Consider the following 26,843-nt stretch of genomic DNA (forward strand, 5'->3'; position numbering starts at 1 on the left):
GCAGGGGAGCTGCATGGAAAGGGCTGGACATCCAGGTAGAGACATGGATCTTGTGGGACTGGGTAGAGCCATAGCCTCTCCAGTCCAAACCGATGGCCCGTTGGGCAGCCCTGGGCATTCAGGTGTAAGGAAGGAGAGCTGTGGAGTGGGGAATGGGAGGACTGTTTCCTAAAGTGGCGGAGCAGCCTGTGGGAAACATTTGCGGATGCTCCCATCCAGCCCACCTGGATGCTCAGGAGCTGGGCACCTGCACTGCCTCTTCTCCTGCAGGTTCAGCAGCGCTGCCGAGACCTGGAGAGGATGCTGCGAGGCCAGGCACTGCCTGCCCCACAGCAGGCCCAGCTCAGAAGCGGGACAGCCACCACCCCTGCGCCCGGGCGGGCTCAGCCCTCTGCCATGTGCCCCATGGCAGCGGCCAGCCCCAGGAGCAGCCAGCAACCCTGACCACAGGAGGTGGGACCACCGCCTACTCCCAGCAGCAGTGCCCAGGAGAGCATGACTGGAGGACATCCAACCCATCACCACATGGGCCACGGGCACCCAGCAGCTCATGGGGACCTGGCTTGACTCTTGCCTGGGAAGAAAGTGGGGAGGAAACGTGTGTTTAATGAGATGTTTCCTCCATTCTCAGCCCATGGCCCTGCCGTTTGGCGTGTGGCTACAGGCTGGGTAAGGAGATGGGCACCGAGTGCTGCTGAGCATGCAGGCACACGCATGCGCACGTGCATGGATGTATGCAGGCATGAATACGTGTTTCTGGTTAAATATGGGGCTCAGCGTCCTGTTTCCAGCACCCAGCATGGGGGCTCCAGCTAGGCCCACAGTAACCAGCCTGCTTGGTGATGGTGGTGGAGAGCCCACCTCTGTGCTGGTAGTGGCTGACAAGTGACAGTCCCCACTTCACCTGGGGCTTGCTCCCTCGCTGGCTGCTGTTGTGGGCAAGAAACGGTTTTGTGTCGGGGAATTTCAATCAACTTAATTTATTGCCAATTAACAAACAAAAGCGGAGAGCCAGACGCGCTTCCTGTGAAGAGTTTATTGGTGTAGCTGTTTCCACTACAGTCAGAGGAGTCACAATGCACAGCGACAACAGGCCTCCTACACTACACAGGGAAGACAGGACACACACGGCCACAGACACACAGAGACACTTGTCTCTCCGCCCCAGGCCCTGCGGAGGGGCCAGGCTGTGGGGCAGGAACCTGCCACGGGGGGAGGTTTCTCTCTCTGGTGGGATATTTCTGCAGCCTCCCGGGGAAGGCGTTGGACCCTCCTGGTAATGAAGCACCCACCATCTCTCGCAGGAGCCAGGCTGATAAGCAGGAACCGGGGCAGTGGCTTGTCCCAAATCTAATGGTGAAGCAAGCATTCCAGCCTCCTCCACAAGGCCACTCCGGCTCCAACCATCAGGGAGAGGCTGGGGTGCCCATCTCCTCTGGCACTACCCTCAGAGCTGCCAAAGGCAGCAAGAGCACCGTCAGCAGTTTCTGAGGCAGCTCTGAATGGGGACTAACAGCAAGGGGAGACCCCAGGGGACAGCCCTGCCGGGCAGAAAGGTGTTCGGAGCTGCGCAGAAGTGATGGGGGCTGAGTGCTGGGCACGTTGAATGCTGCTCCTTCCCACTTGGAGGACACCCCTGGACGTGAAAGGTCACCCCAATATGGCAGCAGAATGGGGCTGGGGGTTTCAGTGACTTCCTTGTAGGGCTGCAGGGAGCCAGACCCAGTGGATCACTGCACCGGGAAAGGGAGGGGACCCAAAGGACTGTTTTGTGCTCCAGCACTACATCTCTTGTATAGCTTCTTAAATATGGTTTGTTCTCAGGGAAAGGAACGTGGTGATCAGGAACTGGGATGCAGCCGTGTGACGAGTTTTTACCCCTGCAACCTTTGTGGAGGTGCAGAATGGCACAGGACTCCTCTTAGTCCCTGCAAGAGGGCAGGCACTCGAGGCTTCAGGATACCTGCTTGTCCACAGCCTCCCCTCCCTGTGCGGTTCTCCTTTGGGAAGAGGGTTGGGAAAATTGGGAGGAAGCAAACAGCCTCCCCCATGCTGAGCAAGAGCTGAAAACAGTCCTGTGGGAGGGTGACTGGACAGCTGATAGTCTGGAGGACAGGGCCAGGGTGCTGGTCCCTCCTTGCCCCTCTGCCAGGCTGCAGCAGCCCCATGGGCCAGGGGCTGTGGCACAGGCCCAGCGTGAGCGCTCCTGGAAGGGGGCAGAGGGAGCAGAAGCAAGGCATCCGCCAGTCAAGCAAGGAGGCTGCTGGCCTGGGTGAAGCCCACTGGCGGTCCGCAGGCAGCATCCAGCTCATCCCTGTGACTGCTCGGTGGCACGTGGTGCTGAGACACCCAAGCTTCATGGTAGCAGAGGGGGACACAGTGGCACCAGCTGGCATGGCTCCCCTTCACCACCTGGAGACCAGGCACAGGCTGCCTCCAGCAGGGAGGGAGCAGACCCCTGACCCACAGGCACTCGGGACCCACACAGCTTCAGGGTGTGAGAGGCATCTCTCAGCTCACCAGGTCCAAGAGAAGAGAGACTCACAGCCTCTGCTGAGCGAGTGATGGGGCAGCAGGAGCCGGGGCTGCCTCCTGCGGGGCTATGGAACAGCCATTCGTTGGTCCAGGCAAGAGATTGCGTGACTCACGGCAAGTCTCCGGTTAGTCCTTTGGAGGGATGAGCAGGCGTGAGTGGCCTGTCCCATGAGCAGGGAGGGCAGCTCCCAGCTCACACAGGCATGTGCAGCTCGTTGTACTCATCCCGGCCATCCTCATCAAAGTTCGGCTCCGCATCCTCTGAGTCCAACTGGGGAGAGGCAGAGACCGGGCTCTGAAGGCCACAGCCACCCCCAGCGCGGGGTCAAGCCTGGCACAGAGGGATCAGCACGCAGCAAGCCAGGCAGCTGGGCTGTGCTGGGAAGAGCAAAGCTCTTGCTCCTTCCCCTCCCAATGGGCTCCTTTTTTTGCCCCTCATGCCCGTCCATGCGCCACCAGCCTGACGCCCTTTCCTGTAAGTGTTCTTGTTTGACGGTGCCCATCACTGGGGTCCAGAACAGCAGCTCCTCCCCCCTCCCCTGCTGGCAGCACCCACTTCTGGGTGCTGCTCCAGGTTGCTCTCCAACAGGAGCTCGGGATGTTGGCAGCAGCAGAGGAGCTGCCAGCACTCGAGTGCCAGCTCCAACCCTGGCACTGTGGTTACGTGCTCCTGTGCCAAGCAGCCACAGGATCTGGTGTGCTGCTGGGCTGCCCTTGCTGCTCTCTCAGTGGGGAAATGGGGTGCCTCTTGATGAATGAGGGGCCTTGACCCTCATTCCAGGCCTCTGCATGGTAGGATCCTCTGTCTCCTTGCCCTAGGGTGCCCATCCATCCTACACCGCACTCCCAGGGCTACAAGCTCGGAGGAAGCCATCCACCCACCTATTGCTGTTGAACAAAGACCCCCAGACAACAGCAGGGAAAGCCAAGGCTTTGCCAGCCCAGGATCTCCCAGCCTTTCAGTCTGCCAAATCTCCTCAACCTCACCCCAGTGTTGCAAGCTAGACTGTGAGGACAGTTGTCTGCTTACCGCTTTGAGCTCCCTATCGTGGAAGAAGCGGGGCAGCACGAAGCGTCGCAATGGCACTGTCATGATCAGGACGAAGGGGAAGGCCAGGGATGCCACTGTAGATTTCACCACCCAGAGCAGCACAATGCAGGCCAGTTGAATGCAGGTGAAGAGATTCATTCTCCAGGTCTTCACCTAGGGAGGTAAATCCAGTCTAAGAACACATTATCCTTCCACACAGATTAATGAAGACCCACCTGGCAAAACATAACCCTTCTGCATAGCACAGTACAGTAACGCAACACTGCTGCACGCTCTAGCTGCCTGTACTCTACAGCAAGGCGGAACTCCGTAACACATCAGCCTCTGTGCAACCTAGCAGCATACCCACCTGGCAGTGCAGTGTCCCTACACTCACTCAAGCAATGCATCACCCCTATAAACAGTCCGTCCATACAATATCCTGGCAATACACTCCTGTGCGCAGCCTATCAGCACGCTATCCTAGCGTTGTATCACCTCTGTGCATGGCTTGCACTTACTTCTCGGCACAAACTTGCAGCCAAGGGGGGGGTCACCAAGCCAAGCATCACTCTAGCAAAGCACCATCCTCCCCTCACCTGCCTCTTCTTCCTCTGCTCCTCGTTACCTGGTTCCCCGCAACCTGCCTTCGCTCACCTTGACAACATAGATGTGGTCAGGGTGGTGCTTGGATGGCATGAAGATCAGGAGCAGCCGCTCGTAGAGCTGGATGCCGGTGAGTGATGTAACCCCCATGTAGAGGAAGATGCCGAAGAGCACAGCCAGCGGGATCTGCCGCAGCATGTTCCCCATCACAATGGACAGACCTGCACAGACAGAGCTCAGGGCATGGTGTGTCCCATGCCAGCCCCTCCGCAAGGCACCTCAGCCTCTGTCCCTCTCCCGCCTCCTCTCTCTCTGTCCTGAGGTGCAAGGGAAAGGAAGCTCAAGGGGGGGTCTGGCTGGAGGGGTTGCAGAGATGGACTGACCATGGCGGGGTACTGAAGGCTGCCAGAAGAGAGCTGAGTGTAGGTGAGGGCAGTCCTGCAGCAAGCGGGCAGAGCGCAGGCTGGCCCGTGGGGCAGGGACACTGCCAGGAGATTCATGTGGTCGGCCCTGACCTCCCCCCTCACTCCTTCACCCGAGCAGAGGCTCACCAACGAGGGCAGCAATAAGCACTCCGGTCACACGCTGCTCCTTCACCTCCTCGATCTTGGGCTTCTCTCCTGGTGCAATGGCCTTGCTCATGACCGTCAGGGCATTGACGTGGGTGACAGAGCGCACCGTTGCCGCAGTCAGCCAGGGCAGCCCAAAGAGTGCGCAAAGCCCCCCCATAGTGCCAATGAGCAGCAGGTCCAGGTGGAAGCCAGAGCCTTTCAGCAGCTTCCTCTCCTTCTTGCTCACAATCAGCCTGGGAGGAAAAAGAGCCTGGGTCAGTGCCAGGCCCAGCCCAGTGCCCAGGGACAGCACTGCGGCTGGGGACAATGTTCACTCCCTGGAGAGAGCACACGTGGGGACAACAAGGACATGGCTGAGGAGAGGGATGGTGGCTGTCAACCTCAGGTTAGAGGTTTCCTCCTGTGCTTGGCTGAGGCTCCACCACACTGTATGCCAGGAGGGGAGCCAAGAGACGATGGGAGAACCCAAGAAGGTATAGTCTGAAATGGCCAGGATCCTGCCCTTGCTGTCCCGCTGGGATGCCAGGCGCATCTCCACACAAATGGCACCAGTACCCATCCCAGCCTTGCCTGCCCATGAGTTAGTGATGGTTGGCGTTGATGGGGGAGGTACTCACGTAGTGATCTGTGTCTCCATGAAGATAAGAATGAAGACCAGGAGGGCAGGGATGGCAGAGGCGAACATCATCCACATCGGAAAGGTCCCACTGCTGCCCATGGGGTGAATGAACCAGCCACGCTTGTCAGGAGATGTGACCGACAGGCCAGAGGGGACATTCAGCTTCTGGTGGTGTAGCCACAAAACCCAGCAGTTACTCATCAATACACACGTGCCCGCAGCCTCACACAGGACTAGCCTTGATCCTCCTGGTCTCCCTGGTCTGAACGCCTCAGATGATGGGACAGCCACCCTGACCCAAGCAGGACTTTCTCATGGATAATCCCCTTCAGTGCAAAAAACCCCATGTCCCCTAACATGGGCCTGTCTCATTTCCTTTTAGCTATTGGAATTCTCTTGGTTTTTGTCCAAGAGACCAAGGAAATATCTTCCCTCAGGAACCTCACCCCCATGTCAGTGCTTGCAGACCATGGTTAAAATGCTCCTTGACCTCTGCTTGGACAAATCAAGTGTCCTGAACTGCCTACCCTGCTTTCCAGACTTGCCAAGCCTTTTCTGAGACATTTTTCAGCATTGTTTTTGCAGTGTGGACCCCAGCAGTGGCCACATTCTCTGGAAATGACCTCGCTCTGATCGTGTTCAGAGGGAATGTCATCTTTGTGCTCCCATCAGAGACCACACAGACTCCTAGCTGTACATCGTCCATCGACCCTGCGTTCACCAGTATTTGAACTCTCGGCTCTGCGCTGCTCTACAGCTGTTCTTGCTATCTGCCTGCGTGAGCACTGCAGGGAGAGTTTACGATTTGCATTTATGTTAATCAGCATAAGTATGAATAATATTCCTGGAATGCTTGTACTTGAGCTAAGCTGTGTAACTAAGTACCGTTTTCTCAGGAAGCTTTGTACATATGCTGAGTTAATACTGAAATGATAATGCTTTTGATATTATTTGTAGAAGTGTAGAAGGGTATGAAAAGGATGTAACAAAGTGCATGATTTTACTAACGTCTGATAAAACCAGATTTTTCATTGAAGTTTAGATGAATAAAAATGCATTTGAATTCTGTTAAGCCTTGGGCTGTCTTGATAAAAAGCTTGCATGCTGAACAGGAACTACCTTTCACCCTCTCCCTGATGTTAGTTGAAAAAAATACCAAAACAAAAAGATATAACTACACATCTACTAAAAAAGGGGGGGAAAAAAGGAAACCTGTGAGATGAGTTTGTTTGATAACATTTAAGTTTGTCCATAAACTGAGAGAGATTGTTGTGTTTGAGATAAAGTGATCAAAATATTTAGTAGCCTATAATCAAGGAGAGTATAAATATGTTAAGTACTAAACCCATGACAAGTACCCCACTGAAAGCACTCTATATGCCACCCCTTCAGTGTGCATAACCAGTTTATGTCTTGTTGATTGACTGCAAGTTTTTAGAGTTACAAACAAGGAATTAACTGCACTGAATCTCTCTGGTCCCCTAAAGCCTCCCCTACTAACAGCTGGAATACCAGAGGGATACCAGGGCACTCCAGTCCCTGTAGCTCTGGTCTCAGCCTCAGCAAGACCCTTGGAGCTTCCCTTCAGCGTGGGAGTGAGGACGAGGGGAACATCTCTGTTTGCTTTGCACTGTTACGACTAAAGAGGCAGGAAATACAAATCCCCCGTTGCACAAGAGCAGGCCACGGTGCCGCAGGGATCACTGCTGGGCTGCAGGAGGGGCTCTGAGGGTGGCGCTGGCGCCTACCTGTGTGTATGTGTCAGTGATGGTGTAATCCACCAGCACCATGACCAGGATGGAGATGGGGATCCCAAAGTCTCCGATGATCCGCCGAGCCTGCAGAACAAACACCCTTGCTAGCAAACGGAATGGGCCGGCTCTGTGTACCCACCCTGCTACAGGGAGCCTGCGGCAAAGCGAAGCCCCAGGTGCGGCCCAGCACCACTGCAAACCTGAGCACTGATGATGAGCAGGGCAAGGGAACCCAGCCTTGACCCATGGGGCTGCACATCCCACTGCCCACGTAACACACAAGCCAAAGGAGCTTTCCCAAGGTCCAGAGGACTTTTCAGCAAACCTCACTGGAGCAGGACAGTGCAGATACCACCATCAACAGCCAGCTCCTGTCTGCAGCCTAGGTCAGGCTACCATCCCTTCTGCACGGTATTTAAGGGATTGCTGGTGTTTCTTTGGGAGATGGTCCAAATGCTCTGGAGAACAAAGGTCTGTAGCAAGAAGCATTATTTGTTTGGCATGTCCCTGTCCTTAACATCTGGGTCCCACAAACTTCTCACCTTTCCTCCTAAGAAACGGCTGTTCTTGAACTTGCGCATAAAGAAGGCAATGAAGAAGGTGCCTAGCATGAGGATGAGGGAGAGGAGAGCAGTGTTGGGCTGCATCCTGATTCCCAGTGACATCGCATCTGCAGAGAGCATGCTGGCATTCAGGCCGCTCTGCACGTTCGGTGGGTAGAACTTGAGCAGAGGATGTTCTGCAAACACCTGGGGAGGTGAGAGAAGCAGCGGGCACTGTCACTGCAAGGAGGGGCAGGGGGCACTGTCACTACTGGGGGCAGGGGGAAGCAGAGGTGTCCTGCTCTGCGGAGAGGTGAGGGTGGTAGATGGTGGGCACGGACAATCCCAGCATCCGTCACCTCGCCTCACAACCTACCCAGCTGGAGAGGGCTGGGGACAGAAAAGTGGCCCCTCTTTAATGCCTTCTGCAGGAACAGAAGGGGAGACAGATGTTAGGGCTCGTCCTGCCAGCCCCTGTGGTGGCACAGGGGCCAGCTGGGCTGGGGCATGAGAGGCCAGCAAAGAACTGCTCTGCAGAACGCCTAGGAAAGCTGTGGCTGAGCTGGCCCTGTTCCCCTGCCTCCTGTATGGTAAAGCAGCAGGTTCCTGAGGGATCGAGAGATGTGGCAGCCCGTCTCCCTGGGGAAGGTTCACCTTGTATAGTTTGTAGAAGGTCTCGTAGATAAAGATGAGGGAGATGAGGAAAGCAAAGATCTCCTGGGTGAAGGGTGAGATGTAGCGCACCAAGAAGCTTCCCTCAGCTGCCACGATAATGAAGATGAAGACGATGAGCCACAAGCCAATCCACACTCTGCCTGTCAGATACTCAATGCCTTGTGTCTGGCAGAACTGAAATGGAAAGGGGAAGGAGTTACTCATGGCTCCTCAGGCTGCCTCCCACATCTGCTCCCCATTAAGATCAAAGACTCTACTGGAAAAAAGCATCTACATCTGCTCGGGCATCCAGCACAGAGACAGTGAATTCAGGGCTGGAGTCATAGGTAAAGTTACAGACTTTGCATTAACATGAGCCAGCTCACACCAAGCAGGTCTTTACCGCTCCAGTCTTTGTAACAGTACCTCCTTCACTCTCTGCTGAAGCCATCCCATGTATGACACTCCCCATCCCACCCATACGGAGGTGCCACTACTCAAACACAGCTCTCCACTACTCCATGCACTCAACAGCACAAGCATGTTCCCCGCAAAGGAGAGCCTGAGCGGCCTGCTACGTCCCGCTGCATAAAGGCTATGTTAGCTGGGGCATGATCCCAGACAGCGCCCTGTATACACACACAGTTTTATGTGTGTGGAGAAAAGCCCCCAGGCTGTCACCACAGAACAGACCATCTCCACTGCCTCTGCTCATCCACACACAGCCAACACCAACTACTTCCAGCACAAAACACATCCCTCTCTTTGCAGCCTTCCTCGGTACCACCACAGACGGTGCCCTCACACAGGGCAGAGGTACACCTTTGTACACAATGACTGGGCAAAGCAAAAGCAGTCAGTGAGAAGTGCGGTCACAGGAGAGCAGAGAAATTCCCACTGTGCGATGGCATCACCAGCTCCGAACTCTTGACACACCAAGGTGAAAACCTAGCTGTAGGAAAAACCATGCTTTAAAAGCCCAGACATGCTAGGAGTCAGAAAAAAGGAGAAGGATTAAACCCACTGCTTGGAGGTACGGTGACACAGGGATGCTTTTAACAGTGAAGAGGTCATGCTACTTGAGAAAGAAACATGTCCATCCTGGCTGGCCAGGATATCTCTGCACACACCCTTGGGCTCATCCTGAGAGGTGGGAGTAATGTACGTGGGACATCCCAAATGGGTGGTACACTGAACGTTGTTGGGTTCCCATACAAGGAAACCTGGACACAGGTAAAAGCTGTGAAATGGTCTTCAAAGGAATCCCCAAGAACAAGAAAGTATTATGGACCAGTATTTTAGGATGCAGCTACAAGTGCTCATCGTAGCAGCATGGGGCTGGGGAACGATGCTCCCCTCACAGTCAGCAGGTAGAGGAGTGCTGTTACCACTGTCACACCTCAAGGGGGTCAGCCCACGGGATACAGCAACAGGAGGCAGAAGTCCCTACGGCATGACCTGCAAAGGGTCAGCAGAGCTAGGGCCAGCCCCGGCCGAGCTGAGGGCAGCCTGGCAGGACCCAAGGAGTCCACACCACCAAAGACCCTTTGGAGAACTGAGAAATGCCGGCTGTCCTCTCCAGCGCAAGGGCAGAGCGAGCACGTGCCAAGCACGGACACTGCCTCACATGTACCTTGTAAAAAGCTTCTTCAAACACCAGCAGAGGCCCTGAGAAGCCAATGACCAGGAGCGGCTGGGCTCCGAGCAGGGAGAAGAGGATCCCTAAAACCGAGGTGGAGATTATCAGCTCGGAGACCCCCATGAGACCCTCAGTTTTCTCTCCTGGGAAAGAGAACAACGTGTGAGTGTTATAGCCCAGACACAGGCACCGTTACCACAGGCAGGCAGGCTGCAGACACAGCTCCAGACGGAGGAGGCAGGTCCCCATCCCATCAGTCAGAGGTCCCCTGCGTTGGGCAGGGAGCACAGAGGGAGCCCAGGGAGCCGAGGCTGGAGAGGCCAAGTGGCAGGGAGGGGACAAGGCAGCAGCCGAGACGCAGCGCTGCCGCTCTCCCTGAGCGAGCAGCACTGAAGCCCACCCCAGCACAGCATCACACAGACACAGCCAGTGTTCCAGCGTGCAAAGAGCAGACCAGAAAGCAGGCCCATTACCTAGGAGTCCCCCGAAGGTGATGGCAGGAGAGAGAGCAGCAAAGTAGATGAAGAGAACGGCCGCGAGACACTGGCTGTGCAAGGCGTCTCTGATGTCACTGAGGTATTTGGGGTACCTGCGCTTTATGTCCCGAACCAGACCTCCAAAAAATATCCCGGTCCGCTTCAAAGGGTCGTCCTCAGCTTCCTCCTCTTCTTCCTCAGCTTTCACTTCACACAGCTCTGGAGGTGCATGGAGGGCAGGGCTTGAGCAGGGGAATGCAGGTCCGCCCTTGGGCTGTCCCTCTCCCCCATACCCCATGGAGACCTTCCTCCAGCAGCGCTAACCTGGTGGGCCCCCTGTGACTGCACATCCCACTGCCTCCAGCTGTCCCCAGCTGCCAGAGCTGCCCACAGCCACTGTCCTGCCTCCCCTTGCCCCCCTCCCTGCTGCCCACTGCAGGAGCCAGGCCCCGCTCACCCCTCTGCCAGGCTCTGTGAGGGGAGGGCCCACTGGGGCACGCAGGGCACTAGGCACAAACTCTTTTGCCCAAATGTGAGTGGAGAGACCTTTGGCTTCCTGGACAGCACCCTCCTTCATGGACTTCTGCTCCCTCTCCTTCCTCTTCCTCAGCAGCAACTTCTGGAAGGTGGCAATGGATTTGAGCAAGTCTTTCCCCTCCACCTCCGATGGGGGGATGACAATGCTGCAGTCCAAGAACTCGTTGATTGCGTTGAGGAGGTCTTGACGGTCATCTGCCATGTATGCAGCCTCATGGAAGTGCTGAGAGGGGCAGGGAAAAAGAGAGAGGGAGAAGGCTCAGACCAAGACTGCACCCAGCTACCTACAGCCTGGAAACACAACGCTTGCTGTGACCATACAGTAACATCCTGCTCCCTCGACCCACTACTTGTCTCACTACTGCCACTCTGTGACCCACACTCCTGAATCCCTCCCCCCTGTCCTTCTACCCAATGCTCCTCACCTAATCCCATGTCTCTCCTCCTTTCCCTATCCATCCTTTCCAGTGACCACCGCTCCTGATTTTCTCCCCCAAGCCCCACTGCTCTTGCCCAAGATTGTGCTCCTGCAGCATCTCTGCCAGCTGCACGTTCTGCCAGACCACAGGGTGCCTCTCATGGGACCTCTCCATCAATCGAAATCAGATCTGTGCTTCCCAGCTAGCTTGGTGCCTCTCGTTCCTTAGGCTAGATGCTACACCTGGCCAGCCTATGCCTCTGTTCACACCAGATCACTGTGGCTGCTCAGATCACCTGAGCAGGGAGCATAAGAGACTTGGGAGTCTCCACATGGGAGAGGGAGGGAAAATAGGAGTCTACATCATGAGGGAAGCCATGCAAGGGAAACCAGGCAGAAAAGGGGAGATACTCCTGACAGCAAGGGCAAGATGACAAGGAAGGACTCCAAGGAGACCATGAGGGGACAGCACTACTGCAGACAGGCAGGGAGGTGCTGGCAAATGCGTGCAAGTGCTGCATTGCCTCTGGAACATGCCTGCAGAGAAAGGGCTGGAGGAAGATGAACAAGTGAACAGCCTGTAAAGCAGGTAAGGGACAGCTAAGGTCCCTGCAGCACACAGACTCTCTGGAGCCACAGCTTCAGACTGTAAATGATACCGTACTCTCTTCATGGCGCCAGCCACTGTGTAACCTTGCTATGGCCAGCCCCAGCTGCGGCAGCAGAGGAGCAGAGGCTCAAATGAGGCTCAAATGAGCAAGATCAGCCCACAAATGCAGCGCTGAAGCTGGAATATGGCACCTCACCTCTTCTGGCTAAAAACAGTCTCAGCTGAGCCCTATGCAACTCCTGGGAAAGGACCTTTCAGCTGGGAGCCCGTGTTGCCCACAACCCAACTAAAAGGTCTGAGAGGACCTTTTAGTCCCCAGTTCAGGAAAGGTTGTGCACTGCTGGCAGGACAGGCAAGTTTGCTACTCGGTTATAGTTACATGGCACCAGCCAGGAGGACCCTGTGAACCTCTGATTCTCCTGTCCTGGATGTATGCAGAAGATGCTCAGATTGTCTTTCCTTTGTCTTTAATTCCTTACCAGGATAATGAATTTCACTTTCCTGCCGTCTAGCCAGATGGGGGACTTCTAGCAGTGCACACGCTTGGCAGAAAAATCTTCCTGCCTCCTCATCTCTCCTCCTGCATGGATGTACTCCTCTGCATGGATGCCCCAGCCACGGGACTCAGCTAGAAAGCTTCATCCAAACACCTAACAACAGTCCCCAGGCATTGCTGGGTCCTTTTGTCAGTGTGGCCTGGGCCAGGCGTCATGGTCACAGGCACTGCTCAGTCTCCCCTCCTCTCTGTTTGTGAAATGTCAACTGAACACAACTCCTCTAACCTTGGGCAGTCCTTTGCTCCTGCTCTTACGTACGGCCCCTTTCATCACCCAGCCTAGCACTCTCTGTCCCAGCCAAGTGTCTGTCCTACTCTTCCCTCCATACTGGAGCATCCTACCTTGGTGGTCACACCTGCCTGCCCCACCTGGGCCTTTGCACAGCATCTCTCAGCACTCTCGTCCCAGGACTGACTTCTGAGCTACCGAAGCTCCCTCGCCTGTGCCAGCATCACCGCCTGTCAGCTCCTCACCTTGTCGGACATGAGGGTGGAGATTGAGCGGCCAATTTCATGGTAGTCCATGTTGGCCTGGCTCGGTCCCAGCAGCACAAAGATGAATCTGACAGGAATCGGGACCTCCAAGACAGATTCCAGGAAGACGGCCTCATTTAGTCGGACAAAGGCCATAGTTGGCTGCTCCAGGAACTGCACACAACCTACCAGGAGGCAATGTTTTGAGCAGAGTTAATCATTGGGGTGAGCTGTACTGGGCTGCCTTTAGCAGTGGAAACAGGGATTTTGGGGGTTCGCACGAGCCCTGCAGTCCTGTACTTGTCTCCAGACCACTGACACAGCACTGAGCTTCATGACGAGGACTGCTCCAAGTCCCCTGTTCACTGATCATTCCCAACCAGTGCTACTTTCTTTAGCTTCCCAGTTAGCCCATTCTTAATCTCTTACAGATGGGCTCTATTTACACTATAAGGGGCTAATTTTAAATCAGAAGGTTGTTTTCCACTAAGCCACTGCCTTATGGAAGGAAGGAAGTCTCTTACATGTTACTTTTATGAAACAAACTTCTAATCTCATCAAAGAATGAAATCAGGTTTGCTTGACATGACCTATTTCCCATAAACCTCACTGCTTGGCAATAATTACATTCTTATCCTTTAGCTCTTTATTAATTGAATCCCATATTAGCTCTGCCACTATGTTGGCCGGGAAGGACGTCAGGTTAAACAACCTATAGGTACTGGATCACTGTCCTTCCCTCCTTGAGCACTGATGCTATGAGCTTTCTTCTGTTTTTCTCGTATGTACCCTGTATTCCTAGACTTTTTTTTCCCAGATGAAAATGAGCCAGTTCTCTAAAGACTGCACAGTTTGTTTTACAATGTCCACATGTCATCAATGCTTGGCAGCTTCCTCAGTTCCTAACAGATTGGGAAGTACTCCTGCATTCTCCGGCACACCAGCCGCTTCCTTCCCATACCGAACACAAATGTTTATTGAATACTTGTATTTCTCTGGCATTATTACTGATCTTTCTGCCATCTGTGTCCAGCAAAGAGCTGTGTTCTGTGTTAGACTGGCAAATCTGGGCCATTCGAGTGGCCAAGCGAATCCTAAGACACAGCCTTACCTCAGAAATGGCCAGTGTTTAGTTATCTGAGTATTCAAAGTGCATTTATGAAGCTGATTTGGCCTCATCGTGATTAAGCATCAGCTTGGTCAAGCTGCCAAGCCTCTTTGCCTGAGCTTTTCATCTAGTGGATAGGCAATGACATTTACTTTGCTTGTAGTGTAGCCACGTTTGCTGAGATGTTAATGCCAGCAAAGTGCTGAGAAGGACTACCCTTGTGGTCAGAAGGCATCAAGCCCACTATGCTCAAGCCTGCCCTCTCACAGCCCTCTTGTACAGAGAAATATCTCCTGGCAGCGCTATGGCCGATAGCCGAGACCTTGCCACCAGCTAGGCCCCATAAACTCAAAGCTCCCTGGCACACACAACCAGCAACCAACACTGGCCAGGGGCAGGGCCCAGCTGCTGGTGAGATGTGAAGAGGCGAGACGGAGGGCAGCAATGGTCAGAGGACAGTGCGAGGCCTGACAGCAGTCAGTGCCTGGCCATCAGTCCCTCGGGCACCACTTACCCACTTCTGAGCTGCAAAATGGGATGTTCTGGTGAGCCTGGCGGGACTTTCTCCTCTAAGCTGGGCTCCAGCTCCCAGCAGCAGTGTCTATCAACCTCTTAATTTAGGAAAGGAGTTACCCAGGCACCCCTTATATTTACCACAGACAAACAAAACGTGCATTGTCACCAAAAGAGAGAGCATACAAGGCTCCCTCCCCAGTTGAACAATGGAAACATGTACAAGATGACCAAATACCCCTCAGGAGGGAGCGCACAGACAGCTGGAGCCAGACCAGGATCTCAACTGGTCTCTTTTGGCTCCAGGGGACTCTACATGCTGCCTCTTACCCACGAGGACCACTGTGGCCTCCGCATCTTCAGGGATCTTCTCCATTAGCTTCAGGTATTTACGGTGGCCCTCAGAGTTATGGAGATGCGGGTTTTTCTGCTGGGGAAGAATACAAACAAGTAAGGATGGAGTTCCCGTGCCATGGTGTCCCTAAGCAGCCTTGCACCCCACTGACGTACCTGCAGCCGGGCTTGCCTTGGCTGTATGCCCGACACCCTGCTTCACAGGCAAGGCACCCTCACAGCGAACGGCCACCCTGCAAGCACCAGGGCTGTTGCTGCCATTGCATGCTCAAGCAGACATTTGAATACAGCATGCGGCTAAAATTAGGTCCCAAAATCATAACGCAGCGACCTGATTTCCAGCACTTCAGGTGATCCAGGGGAGCCCAACCCTTGCAAGTAAAAGGCCCCCCATGAAAGAGCCCAGAGGTGGGTGCCAAGGGCTGCTGCCGGCCAACAGTTGTCCCCAGGGTGTGGAAAAAGAAGCAGTAATCCCCCATGTCACCCTCACCTCCTTGCACTCAGTCTCATGGGCCTTGGGGTCAGCCATCTCGATGCGCTCTTCCCCCATGAGGGGCATGCAGGTGTCGGTGGTGTGGTTGTGGTGGTGGTTTCCCACGATAGAGTTCATGCTGGAGCTGGAGTGGTTCCTCGGGAAGAAGCCCTCCTTCTCATCATTGGGGTGGCTGAGGGGGAGAGCAGCAGCCATGAGGGGACCCACCTCCCATACTGCCTGGGGCTCGCAGACAACCCCCGAGCCCCAGCAGCCTTCGGCCATGTACCACCCACCTGTGCTTCAGCAGCAGGGCACGCAGCACATTGGCTCGGTCCTCTGCTCTGATCTGGTCAGAGATGATCATGGTCTCCACCATGAGGTGAGCGATGCCGGGCAGTGTGGTCTGCTCCAGGTCAAGGAGGACGGCACCTGCCAGCAGGAGGGGAAGAGCCCTGCTCCTAGTGCGCAGCGCTCCCCGCTGCACGCACGCTCTGGGGACACAGCCGTCCCACCAGGAGCCAGGCTTCGGTTGGGGTACAGATTCTCTCAGTTGAGAAATACCCCAAGTCCAGGTGTCCCATGTCCTCTGTGTAAACCCTTGTCCCAAGGGAACCCAAAAGCTCCAAGACACACTAGTAGCTCTGGTACCTCCCTCTTGTTTTGGCCTCCCACCCTGACTGAACTTGACCTTTCACACCAAAGATGGGTCAAAGACCTGCAGGCCCAGGCACAGCTGGGTGTCACAGTTGCCACATGCCTGAGAGCAGCAATGCAGAGCAAGGAACCAACACAGGCACCCTTGGGCTAATGTAAACCCTGGCAAACGGGCTGCAGGATGGTCTGTCTCTGCAGACCCTACATGGAGCCTGGACACAGACATTGTTGGAGTGTCTCCAGTGTCTCCAGCGACAGAAGCTGTCCAGCAAAACCTGTCCCAGAGCAAGACACAAACCCTGGCCTATGGTTCCTGACTCACCGTGGGCAATTGTCTTCCTGAGCTCCAACAGGCTGCGGAAGGACAGTGAAGCCACATGGGGTTTCCCCCACCTTGCTGTGTCCTCCTCCACATCCTCCTCAAACTTGATCCAGCGGGCTGTCTCCCTCCAGTGCATCTCCTGGTTCTTATCCACCACCAGCTCGTTCAGCTCCACAAACACCTAGTGCGAATTACAGAGAGGACGTGAGACTTCCCCTGATGCATACAGCTCTATCAACAATACATGGAAAGCCTCAGGTTTGTTCTCAAGGTACCACTTGGTCTAAAGCAGTGCCTGAGCAAACCTGCCTTAGTTAACCAGAGGTTTGGTGAACAGAAGTAGCCAGGACAAATATCACTGGCAGCATGGCAGGAGCTTCCACCAGCACATGGAGCACCAGAAAGCTCCAAGTCAGATGGCGTGGGCAGAGGAGAGAGAATGATGCAAAGCTGCACCCCTCTACCAAACTGTGACAATTTTGTCCTCTGCCTGCTTCTTGGTTTCCCCCAAAATTTCCCACTTACCAGAGATGGTGACATTACTGTGCTGCCAACTTCCACAACAGCACTACCATTTCTGTGACTTTTTAACCTCTAAGGTTGAAGCTTTGTGATTTCAGAGAAATCTCTGCTTTTATTGAAAAAAGTGTATTTTCAGCCCTCATGATAATGGATAAGAGCTTGAAATGTCACCCCCAAGATCATGTAAAGAATTAATTATATTGAAACCACATTTATCACTTTATAAAGTGCCTGTTTCTAGTCCTGATTTATGGCTTCTGAACAAGTGTGGGAGGACAGCACATGGATACCTCATGGGGCTTTCTATCCAACTTCTTCTTCTTCTTCTTTTTCTTCACAGATGGAGTTGATGCTAATTTTTTACTTGTCCTGGTGATCTGACTCCGAGATGGTTTTTTCATCAGATGCCTCCTCACACCAGGGTTATCTTCAAAACGGTGGCCTGAAGACATGGGAAAGGAAAAAAGACCACCAGTGTGTCTAGTGGAAACACACTGTCTGGCAGGGAAACACATCCAAGCCCACCCTTCTCTCATTAGCTTACGCTAGCAAAGCCCTGGCAGCTGGAGCACTCACAATCATCCTCAACCTTTGAAGATCCTTCCTGCCTCATCTGCCTACTTTCAGCTCTTCCAGACATCTGACAGCTAATTCCTTCAAGAAAAAGGCTTCCTCCCAGACTGTGCATAGACTGGAGCATCATTTGCAAAAGCTTTTATTCATGGTACCTGAATAAATGGGGCATAAACCCTTCCCATACTCCCTCAATGAAAAGCAACCTGAAGCCTTGTCTGCACAGCTCTGCACCCAGACAGCACAGGCAGGCATCTGGCTGGGGCTCATTTCTCCCACTGGAGGAAGGCCTGGTGCTCAGCAAGCATAAAGGGCAGTGAAGGAGAAGGATATTTAGCTGCTGGTCTGGGAGACACATGGAAATATCAATGACTGTTTTATTTAATTGTGCAATGAGACTGTAAGATAACAGTGCAGACCCGGGGCTGGCATGGAGGCTGGGCAGCTAACGCCAGCTATCGCTGTTTCTAGATGATCCGCAGTGCTGCTGTAATGTCCTCTGAAAGGTCTGTGTTACAGAGTTCGGCTGGCTGAATCAAAGCCTCCTGAAGCCTCCAGAGAGGCTGTTGAGGCTGCATTACAGACCCACCACCAAGCTACCAGTGCTGTTGGCTAGCCAGCACCTACCAAAACCTGGCCACAACCGTGCCAGCCCCTTTTGCAATGCCAGAGAAACAGCACCTGGGCAACAGCCTGCCATAGAGAGTAATTTCCCTGGACACTACCCAGAGACAGCAAGTGTATCTTCCTCTGCACAGGCAGCTCATGGGGATGGGGAAAGTCTCAGAGCCCAGCTCCAGGATGGGCAAGCTCCCCCAGGTAGATCACAGAGTCAGGGGTTTTGCTCAGCTTCGGTCCATCGAGGCTTGCTAGCCCTGCTTGTAAGGCAAAGCCAAGGTCTCCTCCCTGGGGGATCAAGGGCAGCTCTTCGTTGGCTTGGATGAAAGTTCAGTCTCCACGTACCTTTCTGCACTTGGCTTCAACACCTGCAGCTCTCAGGGCATGAGAGGTAGCGAAAAGCACTGGGCTTGATGGCCAAGTGGTCTCTTTGATGTTGCAGGAAAATATCCATGCATCTCTGGCATGGAAAGACACAGCCCAGCATCAGGCCAGGCATACCATAGCCTTGCTCCTTGGAAATCTGGGTCGCTAAATTAAATATAAAATGAATCAATACTGAGCCTCGGGGCATTTTCCCCCATTGGCTGCCCTGCTGATGCACGTCCTGCTGACGGCTGGACTCCTCCCTGCTCCACTTACTGCATTGCAATGTCGATAGGAGCCAATAACTGCCCACCACTACAAACATTTCTGGGAGCCAGGCACGTGTGGGGCTTCCTCGGTTATTTGCGTGGATTTCTCAACTCCTGCATGCACAGCAGCCACTTCATTGCACTTGGTGTGGATTCGTGCATAAACAAACAGGTCACCAGGCAGATGATCTTGGCATCTGGCACCTTTGCTCCAATGCCTGCAGCTTCTGATTCTCCCACGTACCCTGGGACTCATTCTCACCATGTCCCTACAAGAACAGGGCCAGAGGACGCTCTGCCCAGCAAGACAGAGCGCTCACCCAGAGCACGGCAAGCCTCCACCGTGGCGATGCCAACCTGCCACACAGTGCTCTTCAGCAACAGCCCTAGAAAGCACACACAGGCATTCAGCCTCAGTCACCAAATGGCTGGAGGACAGATAAAACGAAAGGAGCCAAGTTTCCTGCCAGCATCTCCAGTGACTCCCACACTTGCTGACAGGGACAGGAGCTGGAGTGCTGCAGGCTCAGAGTGAGCCGGTGAAGGCACACCTCCAGAGCCCCACAGAAGAAAGGAGCGATCCGCTTTGCTGCTCTCCCTTGGCAGTGCTTGTGGCCACTGAGATGCCAGCTGAGGGAGACAACGCATAGCAGTAGGGTGGACACATGGGCTTAATTTTGGAAGAGGCCACTGGCTTTGGGAGTCCCACGCAGAGCCCAGCGGAGGTGCTCCAGACTGCTCTACAGAGAGCCTTTCTGTGTCCCGTCAGATTGGTGCTTCCCTCAAATGATAGCCAAGCCCAAGTGAGCACCTAAGTCTGGGGTCCTTACTCAGGACAGGATCTTGGACTGAGATCAAAGGCTGAAGTGCCCAGGGCATAGCTCTGCCCTCCTTCCTTGAAGGCAAACTCCCCAGGGTGAGAGGAAGCAGCCAAGGACAGCTGTTGCTGTCCCCCTCTCCAGTGCTCCCCAGGAGCAGAGCATGAGACAGTGACAACGTCTGAGGACAGAGCATGATTCCTATGGTGGCTCCACTACAACGAACTGGTATGTCACCCTCCCACACAGCATCTCCTACAGTCTCCTCCAGAAGATGTTCTTGCCACGTTGGCTTCCATCAGTCAGATTTCTTGGAATCTTGGATTGACCAAGTTTCTTTTCTGCCAGCTTAAATCTGAAGATGACAAATATGACTTTGCACTGGTTAAAGTCTTCCCCCAGAGTGCCTGTGCTAGTCAGTCCAACTCAGCGGGCGATTGCCTTCAATTTGTGTGTTAGCTCCTGCTTCCCTTCTTTCATTGCCTTCTGTCCACAAGCAGGAAGCCCAGAAAGACGCATTGGAGTAGTTGTACCAGTACTAGAGAGCAACTTGCTAGCCCGGCATCACAGGGATGGTGCACACTTCCCACATACCCCAATGGTTAAGTTACACCAAGAAAAAAAGAGATTGAAACCCCATCTCTTGGGATATTTAAAATGAGATTAAACAAAGTGCTAATCAACATACAGTAAGACACAACCCTATGCTGGCTTCTGGAAAAAGCTACTGCCCTGCCCGGCACAGAACCAAGTCTCTCCTGGCTGAGTTCAATGTGATAGGGACAGCTGAACCCCAGCTCATCCCTGCTGCCATCCAGGTGTCCCTGCACAGCACTCGCCATGCTCTGAACACTAAAAGGAGAGCAAGGAGACCAGCTCAGGTCCAACAAGGACTCTACTCTGCTCAAAAGCCATTAATTTCCTCTGTATCTGAGTTGGTCCTGGAAGAGGTAGTGCCATGGAGTAAATAGCTGAGCAAGTGGCACTGGCTGGATGTGAGCTGCACAGAACTGACTCTGGTGTCTCTGCCATCTCTGTCTGTCTCTGCCATATCTCTCTGCAGGATTAATCCACAGCATGGATTCATTGTGCAGAAATAATTGAGTTGACTGTACAAGTACATCCTATTTCAAGCACCTGCAGTATTAGCTGTAGCAATCAATGAATGTGTTAACTGCTAGCAAGCCAAATTTCCCCACTTTATAAGTGATGCATATCACACCTTGCAGAAGTGATCTGCCCCTTCTACTTTCCCAAGAATAGCCATCCTTTCCCGGGTGAACTTGGGGCAATTTCTTATTGAATAATTGCCATTATTCTTACACTTTTAATGTACAGTTTGCTCAGCTCGGGACAGCTGATGCAGCCAATTTGCTCAAGGATTCTATTTTGAACTTTGCTGCTGTTATACTGTCTACCAATTTACAGTAACAAGTAGCAGACCCAGCCAGAAGCAAATCCCCACTTGCTGGTCCCTGCAGAAGCACAAAGACAGACATTTCTTCCCCGAAGGCTTGTAAAGATGGACCAGCTGAGAAAGAGAACATGATGCTGGGACTGGGAGGCAGGGGACGTTAAGTGTTTTGCCTAGATCACACAGAGAGGCTGTAGCAGAGCCAGAAACCGAACCAAGGCGTCCTGAGTCCCTGTTGCAAGCACTCTGCCTCACCACTCCTGCATGCAAAGCCAGTAAGCTGGCTAGTTCTGGGGCCATGCCACTCTCCCACGTGCAATCCTAAAATCCCTTGAAAAATTAGACCATGATCCAGATGAGGACATTTGGGTAGCTGTCACAGAGCTATGAACAGTGTCACTCCCAAAGTGACCTGCAAAGCCACCTTTTAACTGTGAGTTACCACCATCTGCCAAGGAAGGACCACTTGCACGAGGTGGGAGCAAGGCTCCGGTTTCTGCACAGTCCCTGGGATGGCTCAGAGACCCAGCTCAAGAAATGCGCGGGTACGGAAACAGATGCGGAGAACAGAAAGACGATCTTCGCTCTTGGGATTCCTATTCTCTCCTTCCCTGCTTTTCCACTCTCGCTTCCTTCCTCTTTTCCCCCTTCCAGGCACCCCGGCCAGCCTGCCATTAGCTAGTTTCACAGCCACGCTCAAGCCTGCAGACATAGGGACTAGGTTATTTTTTCCTCCGGGCATTAGGCTATGGTGCAGAGCCGAGAACCTGATACCCACCACTGCTGTCGGATCCGCAGCTCGGCTCGAATTCCAGCAAACAGAGCAGCGGCACACTGTCACCTTGTGCCACAGATGGAAGGGGAAATGTCTCTGTCCTTATACACACCTTGGAGCAGCTGCTTTTTCTCTGGCCACGGCACGGGCCACATCCCAATAAGCACAAACAGCAAGATGCAGCTGCCTCCAGAACTGCTCGAGCGAGACACACACAGGGAAGCACCTCAGCACTATGACACATATCTGTACAAAGACCTCGGACAGACACACAGACACCAGACAGCTCTCCCGGTGCCCCCAGGCACAGGTGGGGCAGACCATACCTCCTCTAAACCAGGAGACCAACCAGACATGGAGAGAGTGCAGACAGCAAGCACAGGGTGGGGGATATGCACTTTAGCTGGGGGCTCTGATCTATGCAACCGTGGGGTCACTGCTCCGGTACTTACAGGTGGGCTCCCCGCCTGGGTAGCCCAGATGGTTTCTGATGGCTTCCCATAAATCATAGTCTTCAAAATTGAAGGCAAATTCATCAAAGTCTTCATAGCCGAGTGAGTTGCGAATGCAGGTGCTTATCGCTTCCTCCGGGCTGCTGCCCCCTTCTGATTCCTTCGCTGCCTCCTCTCTCTCTTGAAGGGTTGTCATTTTGTCCTTGCGAAGGTCAGGGGTCAGGCACCATGAGCCACTCACCTTCAGAGGAGGGCCGGGGTAGCCAGGCTGATGTGCAGAAAGCAAGCTGCCCCTGGGGGGCTTCACCGCAGCCCTGGGGCCAGCCCCAGTGCCTCGCTCCCCTCCTCACGGGGCATGAAGGTGCTGGCTACAGCAGCCCCTGGGGACTGATGAGGTCCCAGAAAGGCTGGCTCCACCCGGGGATGCTTCCGTGGGGGGCTGCCCCACCGGCTCCTCAGGAGCAGGATCCTCACTCTGCTGCGGGATCTCGTGCCGGCTGCCCAGGGACACGGCGCCTGTGGCCCGGGGACAGCCAGGCTGTGCGTGCAGCACCGCTTCTCTCCCTCGCTCCCCTCTGGCGTCTCCCTCCCTCTCCAGCCTGCAGAGCAACCTATTGAATTCTCCATGTCCTCGGGCCCGGAGCGTGCATTTCCATGACGTCTCTTCTGTCTGCCCTCACGCCGCACACAGGGGCAGTCCCCCTCCGAGGCGCTCCAGAGGGGGCAGCTGCCTCTCCGCCAGGAAAGCAGAGGAGAGGGGAGGCTCCTCACCTCAGGTTTTCTGTGATGCCAGAGCTGGCGTGTCGCACAGAGGGCTGATCGCTGGGAAAGTGTGTCAGGAGAGGAGAGTGCTGGGTCTCAGGGAAACGCAGGGAGCCCTGAACCGGAGAGGGCAGTGGGGTGGGTGGTGGAGCAAGCAGCCGTGGGGTGGGTGTGAGTAGAGGTGCTGCAAACATGGGGAAAGGCGCTGTGGACACCACAAAGCTGACAGACAAGAGCCAGGGTTGGAACAGCAGGGGCTAGGGGACAGGGAGGTGAGGACCAGGTCCTGCAGCAGGCTGAAGGCCATGCCTGGAGCTGCTAGGGAAGAGGGCAAAGCAGGGAGAAGCAAGGGACATGCTCACTAATAGTGTAGGTAGTGTCACAAAGCCTCACTTTTCATGCCGTCCAAGTCAGCAGACGCCAGCATCTGGGCTTCAGCCTCGTCCGTGGGGACGCGCTGGTACGCTGCGCTCTCCAGTGTGGTCATGCTGCCGATGCACATCCTCTCCTTCAAGTCATAGGTAACCCGTTGTCCACTCGCCACCTGGCCCCAGGGCTTGCGCTTCTCCCACCCACGAGACAGACGTTCCCGAGGCCCAGGGAGGCTGCAGGAACCAAAAAGACCAGTGGTAGCAAATGAGGTGAGTGAGGATGGGCACTAGCCCCTCTCAGGGGCTGAGGTCCCTTGGCCCAGCCCTGACCGACAAGTCCCTGAGAAGAAGGAGAGCCAGGAGTCACCTGTCCCAACACCTAAAGGTTGCCCCTTCTGCTCCTCCTTTCCGCCACCGCAGAGTGGGATCAGCTTGTGGTCAGTGTTGGGGACCCACCTCTGAGTCAATGGCCTCATGGTCCCCTGACTCGGCCGAGCCTCCTGGGGCTTCCCAGCCTGCAGGTCAGCACGACGGTGCAAGTTAGCTGGGAGGGAGGGTACTCCACATGTGCAGCCCAGTGCCCCCAAACCTGCACCCTGGGGATTCCACGGACACAAGGAGGTCACAGGAGTCCCAGGGAGTGATGGTCTCACCAGGGAGCAGCCGTGTTGCTCACAGCCGCTCTCCCTCTGGGCCCCAGGTCCCCTCTGGCTCAGCAGGTGAGTTCAGGCTGGGCACAGCCACTACCCCTGGGGACAGGGTCTGTGCGGCAACCCCAAGCTGGGGAGAGTGGCAGGCAGCTCAGCACCACTCTCCTACCTGCGGAGGGAGGCAGGGCCCTTGTCCTGCAGCAGGTCGGTGAAGCATGGCACGGGGGACAGGATGCCACACTCCTCCTCCATGTGGAACTGGGCAGGGGCCAGAGTGCTGCCGGACTCCTCCTCATCACTGCCGATGGTGAACTGCAGAGACGACAGTCCTGACAGCAAGAGCCAGGGCAGGCAGCCTTCGCCCCAGTCCCTGACACGCAGATCCTCCCCATGTCCCCACCTCCTAGAACGCGCCACACTGACTTCCCCCACGTGCCCCATACCCTGGGACTGGCCATACTGAGCCCCCCCCCATATCCTATACACCCTAAGAACAGCCACATTGATCTTCCCCCATGGGTCTTAAATCCCCAAAATGGTCATGCACACCCTCCCCAGCATCCACCCCAAGCAATGGCTTATCTATCACTGTCCTCCAGTGACCATCTCTGCTAGGCAGGGACAAAACCACTCTTCCCACAATATTGCACAGCTACAACCTCTTCCCCCTGAGCAGCACACTCCCATGACCATACACCCTGGCACCCTCCCGGCATCAACCCTCCCTCTACCTCCCCCCCAGCCTCTGAGCCCTGTCCAGGTAGGGATGCCCTAGCCTTGCCTTTGGTTTGCTTGGGGACTCCAGCTTAGGGGATGTGTCCTTCCCACGAGCTTCGCCCTCAGACTCTGCAGAGATCTCTTTCTCCTGGGCCTCTTCTGCCTCAGACTCTCCTTCTTCCTCTTCTTCTTCTTCCTCCTCTTCCTCCTCTTCTCCCCCCTCCTCGTCCTCTTCCTGGATGGTGGGGGTCACCTCCGAGGGGGGTACTGAGGTTTTCTTCTTTTTCCTCCTTCTTTTTTTCCTCCTACTAGCACGGGGGGGCCTCTTTTGGAACTTGAGGGCAGAAGGGAGGTGAGTGGAAAGGGGATGATGGATGTGGTGCGAGGTTCGGCGGTGGACTGAGAGAGAAAAAGAGAGTCAGGGGCAGGAAGAGGCTGGGAGGAACCTGCCAGGCGCCCCTCCAGGAAACAGCATGGTCTGGAGATCAAGGGCCAGGAAGGGCAAGGAGAGCCACCAGCCCACAGGGACACAGCAAAGCTCTTTCAGTGATGCAGCAGGCTGTGTCCAGCCTGGGGTGGCTGGGGAGGCAGCCCCCATGCAGTGCCAAATCACCCCAATGCAGCTCCACTGCCCTGGGGAAGGCAGGACTCCTCTCCCGGTGCTGCTGAAAGCCATTTGCATGGCTACGCAGAGCTGCGGTGGCCTGCCAGAGGCACCATCTCCTTCCTACACATGGGGAAACATTTCTCGCGTTCTCAAACAAGCATGATTTGGGCCCTTTACAAACATTTCTTTCCTGCATAGTGTTCTTTGAGTTAAATAGATGAGCCTTATTTATCCCCCAGGCTTTGACAGAAAGTCCCTCATGCATACCCACAGGAACCACAGACCAAGCCTTTTAGTGCAGATGCAACTTAAGTCCACGTCCCAGGTACTGTGAGGGCTTGTGCCTACCAGCCTCTGAAATGCAGGTTCAATTAGGAGGCTGTCTTTTAAAAACGAGGGTAAAAAACAGGGCAGAAGGACTTTTCTTTAAACTAATCTACAAAGAGAAATTCATACAGGCTTGACCTGGGTGTCATGGGAATTAGAGAGTGAGAAGAAATTAATGGCATTTCTGAGCCTACACTCAAAAACAACGATAATGCACCATGCAGGGAACAGGGTAAGTTCAGCATCTCCCTGCGAGAGAGAGGAAAGCCATTTCTGCCAGGTCTATCTGCAGGCACAAAGCCTCCCATAGGCAGTCTGCAGGATGCACGGATCCTGGGGCTGCACCTGGAACAGTTGAAATCACGGGGGCACCAGCCACTTCGCAAGGGGGCTTTGCTCAGCAGCTCTTCCTGAGGAATTGTTTCCAGTCTGTTTTGATTTGGTTCCTTCCCAGCTTTCCTGTGACATGGCAGCAAAATCTGTTTATAGTGAAAACTACCTTCAAAGGACATTTTCAATGGAAGCTGTAACCTTCTCCCTGGGAGAGCCAGGCAGGTTCATTGTTCTGCTGTCATGTTTCCTTTCCTTTGGTTTCTCAAGTCTTTTCTCCCTTGTTTCCCCCCTTGGGAACAGCAGGGATATTTCACACACACCCCTGGTTCAGCAGGAGAGGCTTGTGGCGAGATTAGAGGAGATTGGGAATGGTCAGACATCTGCAAATTGGAAAGAGTTTGGGCCCTTTATAAACACTTTTTCCTCCAAAGTGTTCTCTAATTCTTTGACTTAACTAGATGTACCCTATTTCACTCACAGGTTTTGGCAGAAAGGCCCTCCTGCCCCGCTGCTGCACTCCCGTAGCACTGCTCTGCATGCCACAGATAGGTCAGGCATGAATTTCTCATGTAAGAAGAAGCAAGGAAGGCCTCAACTGTACACTCGTTGCTCCTTCTACAGCACAAAGCTGCTGGTGAGGACGTAGCCCATCTTTCCCTTCTGGCTTGTTTACATCAGCCCAAGACAGAAACATTTACATTTTAGATCAGAAGGAAACCAAAGCCTTGGGCTGCAGGGAAGGGCAGTGATGGCAAGTGGCTGAACTGGCACAGAAGAGAGGAACACTGCTCTTCACCCCTGCACTCAGCACTCCTTGTGTC

The 26,843-nt window shown here is 54.4% G+C and overlaps 1 protein-coding gene across 4 annotated transcripts in view; it reads right to left on the reverse strand.

The window, feature by feature from the left end:
- Window positions 1-1,021: 1,021 nt before the first annotated feature.
- Window positions 1,022-26,843, reverse strand: part of SLC4A3 (solute carrier family 4 member 3) — a 34,635-nt gene continuing 8,813 nt past the window's right edge. For 3 of the 4 annotated variants that reach the window (XM_076342793.1, XM_076342792.1, XM_076342794.1), the window contains exons 4-23: window positions 24,820-25,154; window positions 24,208-24,350; window positions 23,411-23,622; window positions 17,261-17,412; window positions 16,449-16,629; window positions 15,766-15,901; window positions 15,488-15,662; window positions 14,974-15,073; window positions 13,023-13,207; window positions 10,974-11,187; window positions 10,425-10,646; window positions 9,946-10,094; window positions 8,313-8,507; window positions 7,659-7,865; window positions 7,111-7,200; window positions 5,361-5,527; window positions 4,723-4,976; window positions 4,223-4,392; window positions 3,566-3,739; window positions 1,022-2,806 (exon numbers count right to left, since the gene is read on the reverse strand). In XM_076342793.1, coding sequence (XP_076198908.1) covers window positions 2,729-2,806; window positions 3,566-3,739; window positions 4,223-4,392; window positions 4,723-4,976; window positions 5,361-5,527; window positions 7,111-7,200; window positions 7,659-7,865; window positions 8,313-8,507; window positions 9,946-10,094; window positions 10,425-10,646; window positions 10,974-11,187; window positions 13,023-13,207; window positions 14,974-15,073; window positions 15,488-15,662; window positions 15,766-15,901; window positions 16,449-16,629; window positions 17,261-17,412; window positions 23,411-23,622; window positions 24,208-24,350; window positions 24,820-25,154 — 3,539 coding nt within the window. In that variant the 3' untranslated portion in view covers window positions 1,022-2,728. The remainder of the gene's footprint in view (window positions 2,807-3,565; window positions 3,740-4,222; window positions 4,393-4,722; window positions 4,977-5,360; window positions 5,528-7,110; window positions 7,201-7,658; window positions 7,866-8,312; window positions 8,508-9,945; window positions 10,095-10,424; window positions 10,647-10,973; window positions 11,188-13,022; window positions 13,208-14,973; window positions 15,074-15,487; window positions 15,663-15,765; window positions 15,902-16,448; window positions 16,630-17,260; window positions 17,413-23,410; window positions 23,623-24,207; window positions 24,351-24,819; window positions 25,155-26,843) is intronic. The other variant, XM_076342795.1, reaches the window with a different exon arrangement.

Source organism: Aptenodytes patagonicus, chromosome 6, assembly GCF_965638725.1.
Source record: "Aptenodytes patagonicus chromosome 6, bAptPat1.pri.cur, whole genome shotgun sequence".
Classification (NCBI taxonomy): Eukaryota; Metazoa; Chordata; class Aves; order Sphenisciformes; family Spheniscidae; genus Aptenodytes; species Aptenodytes patagonicus.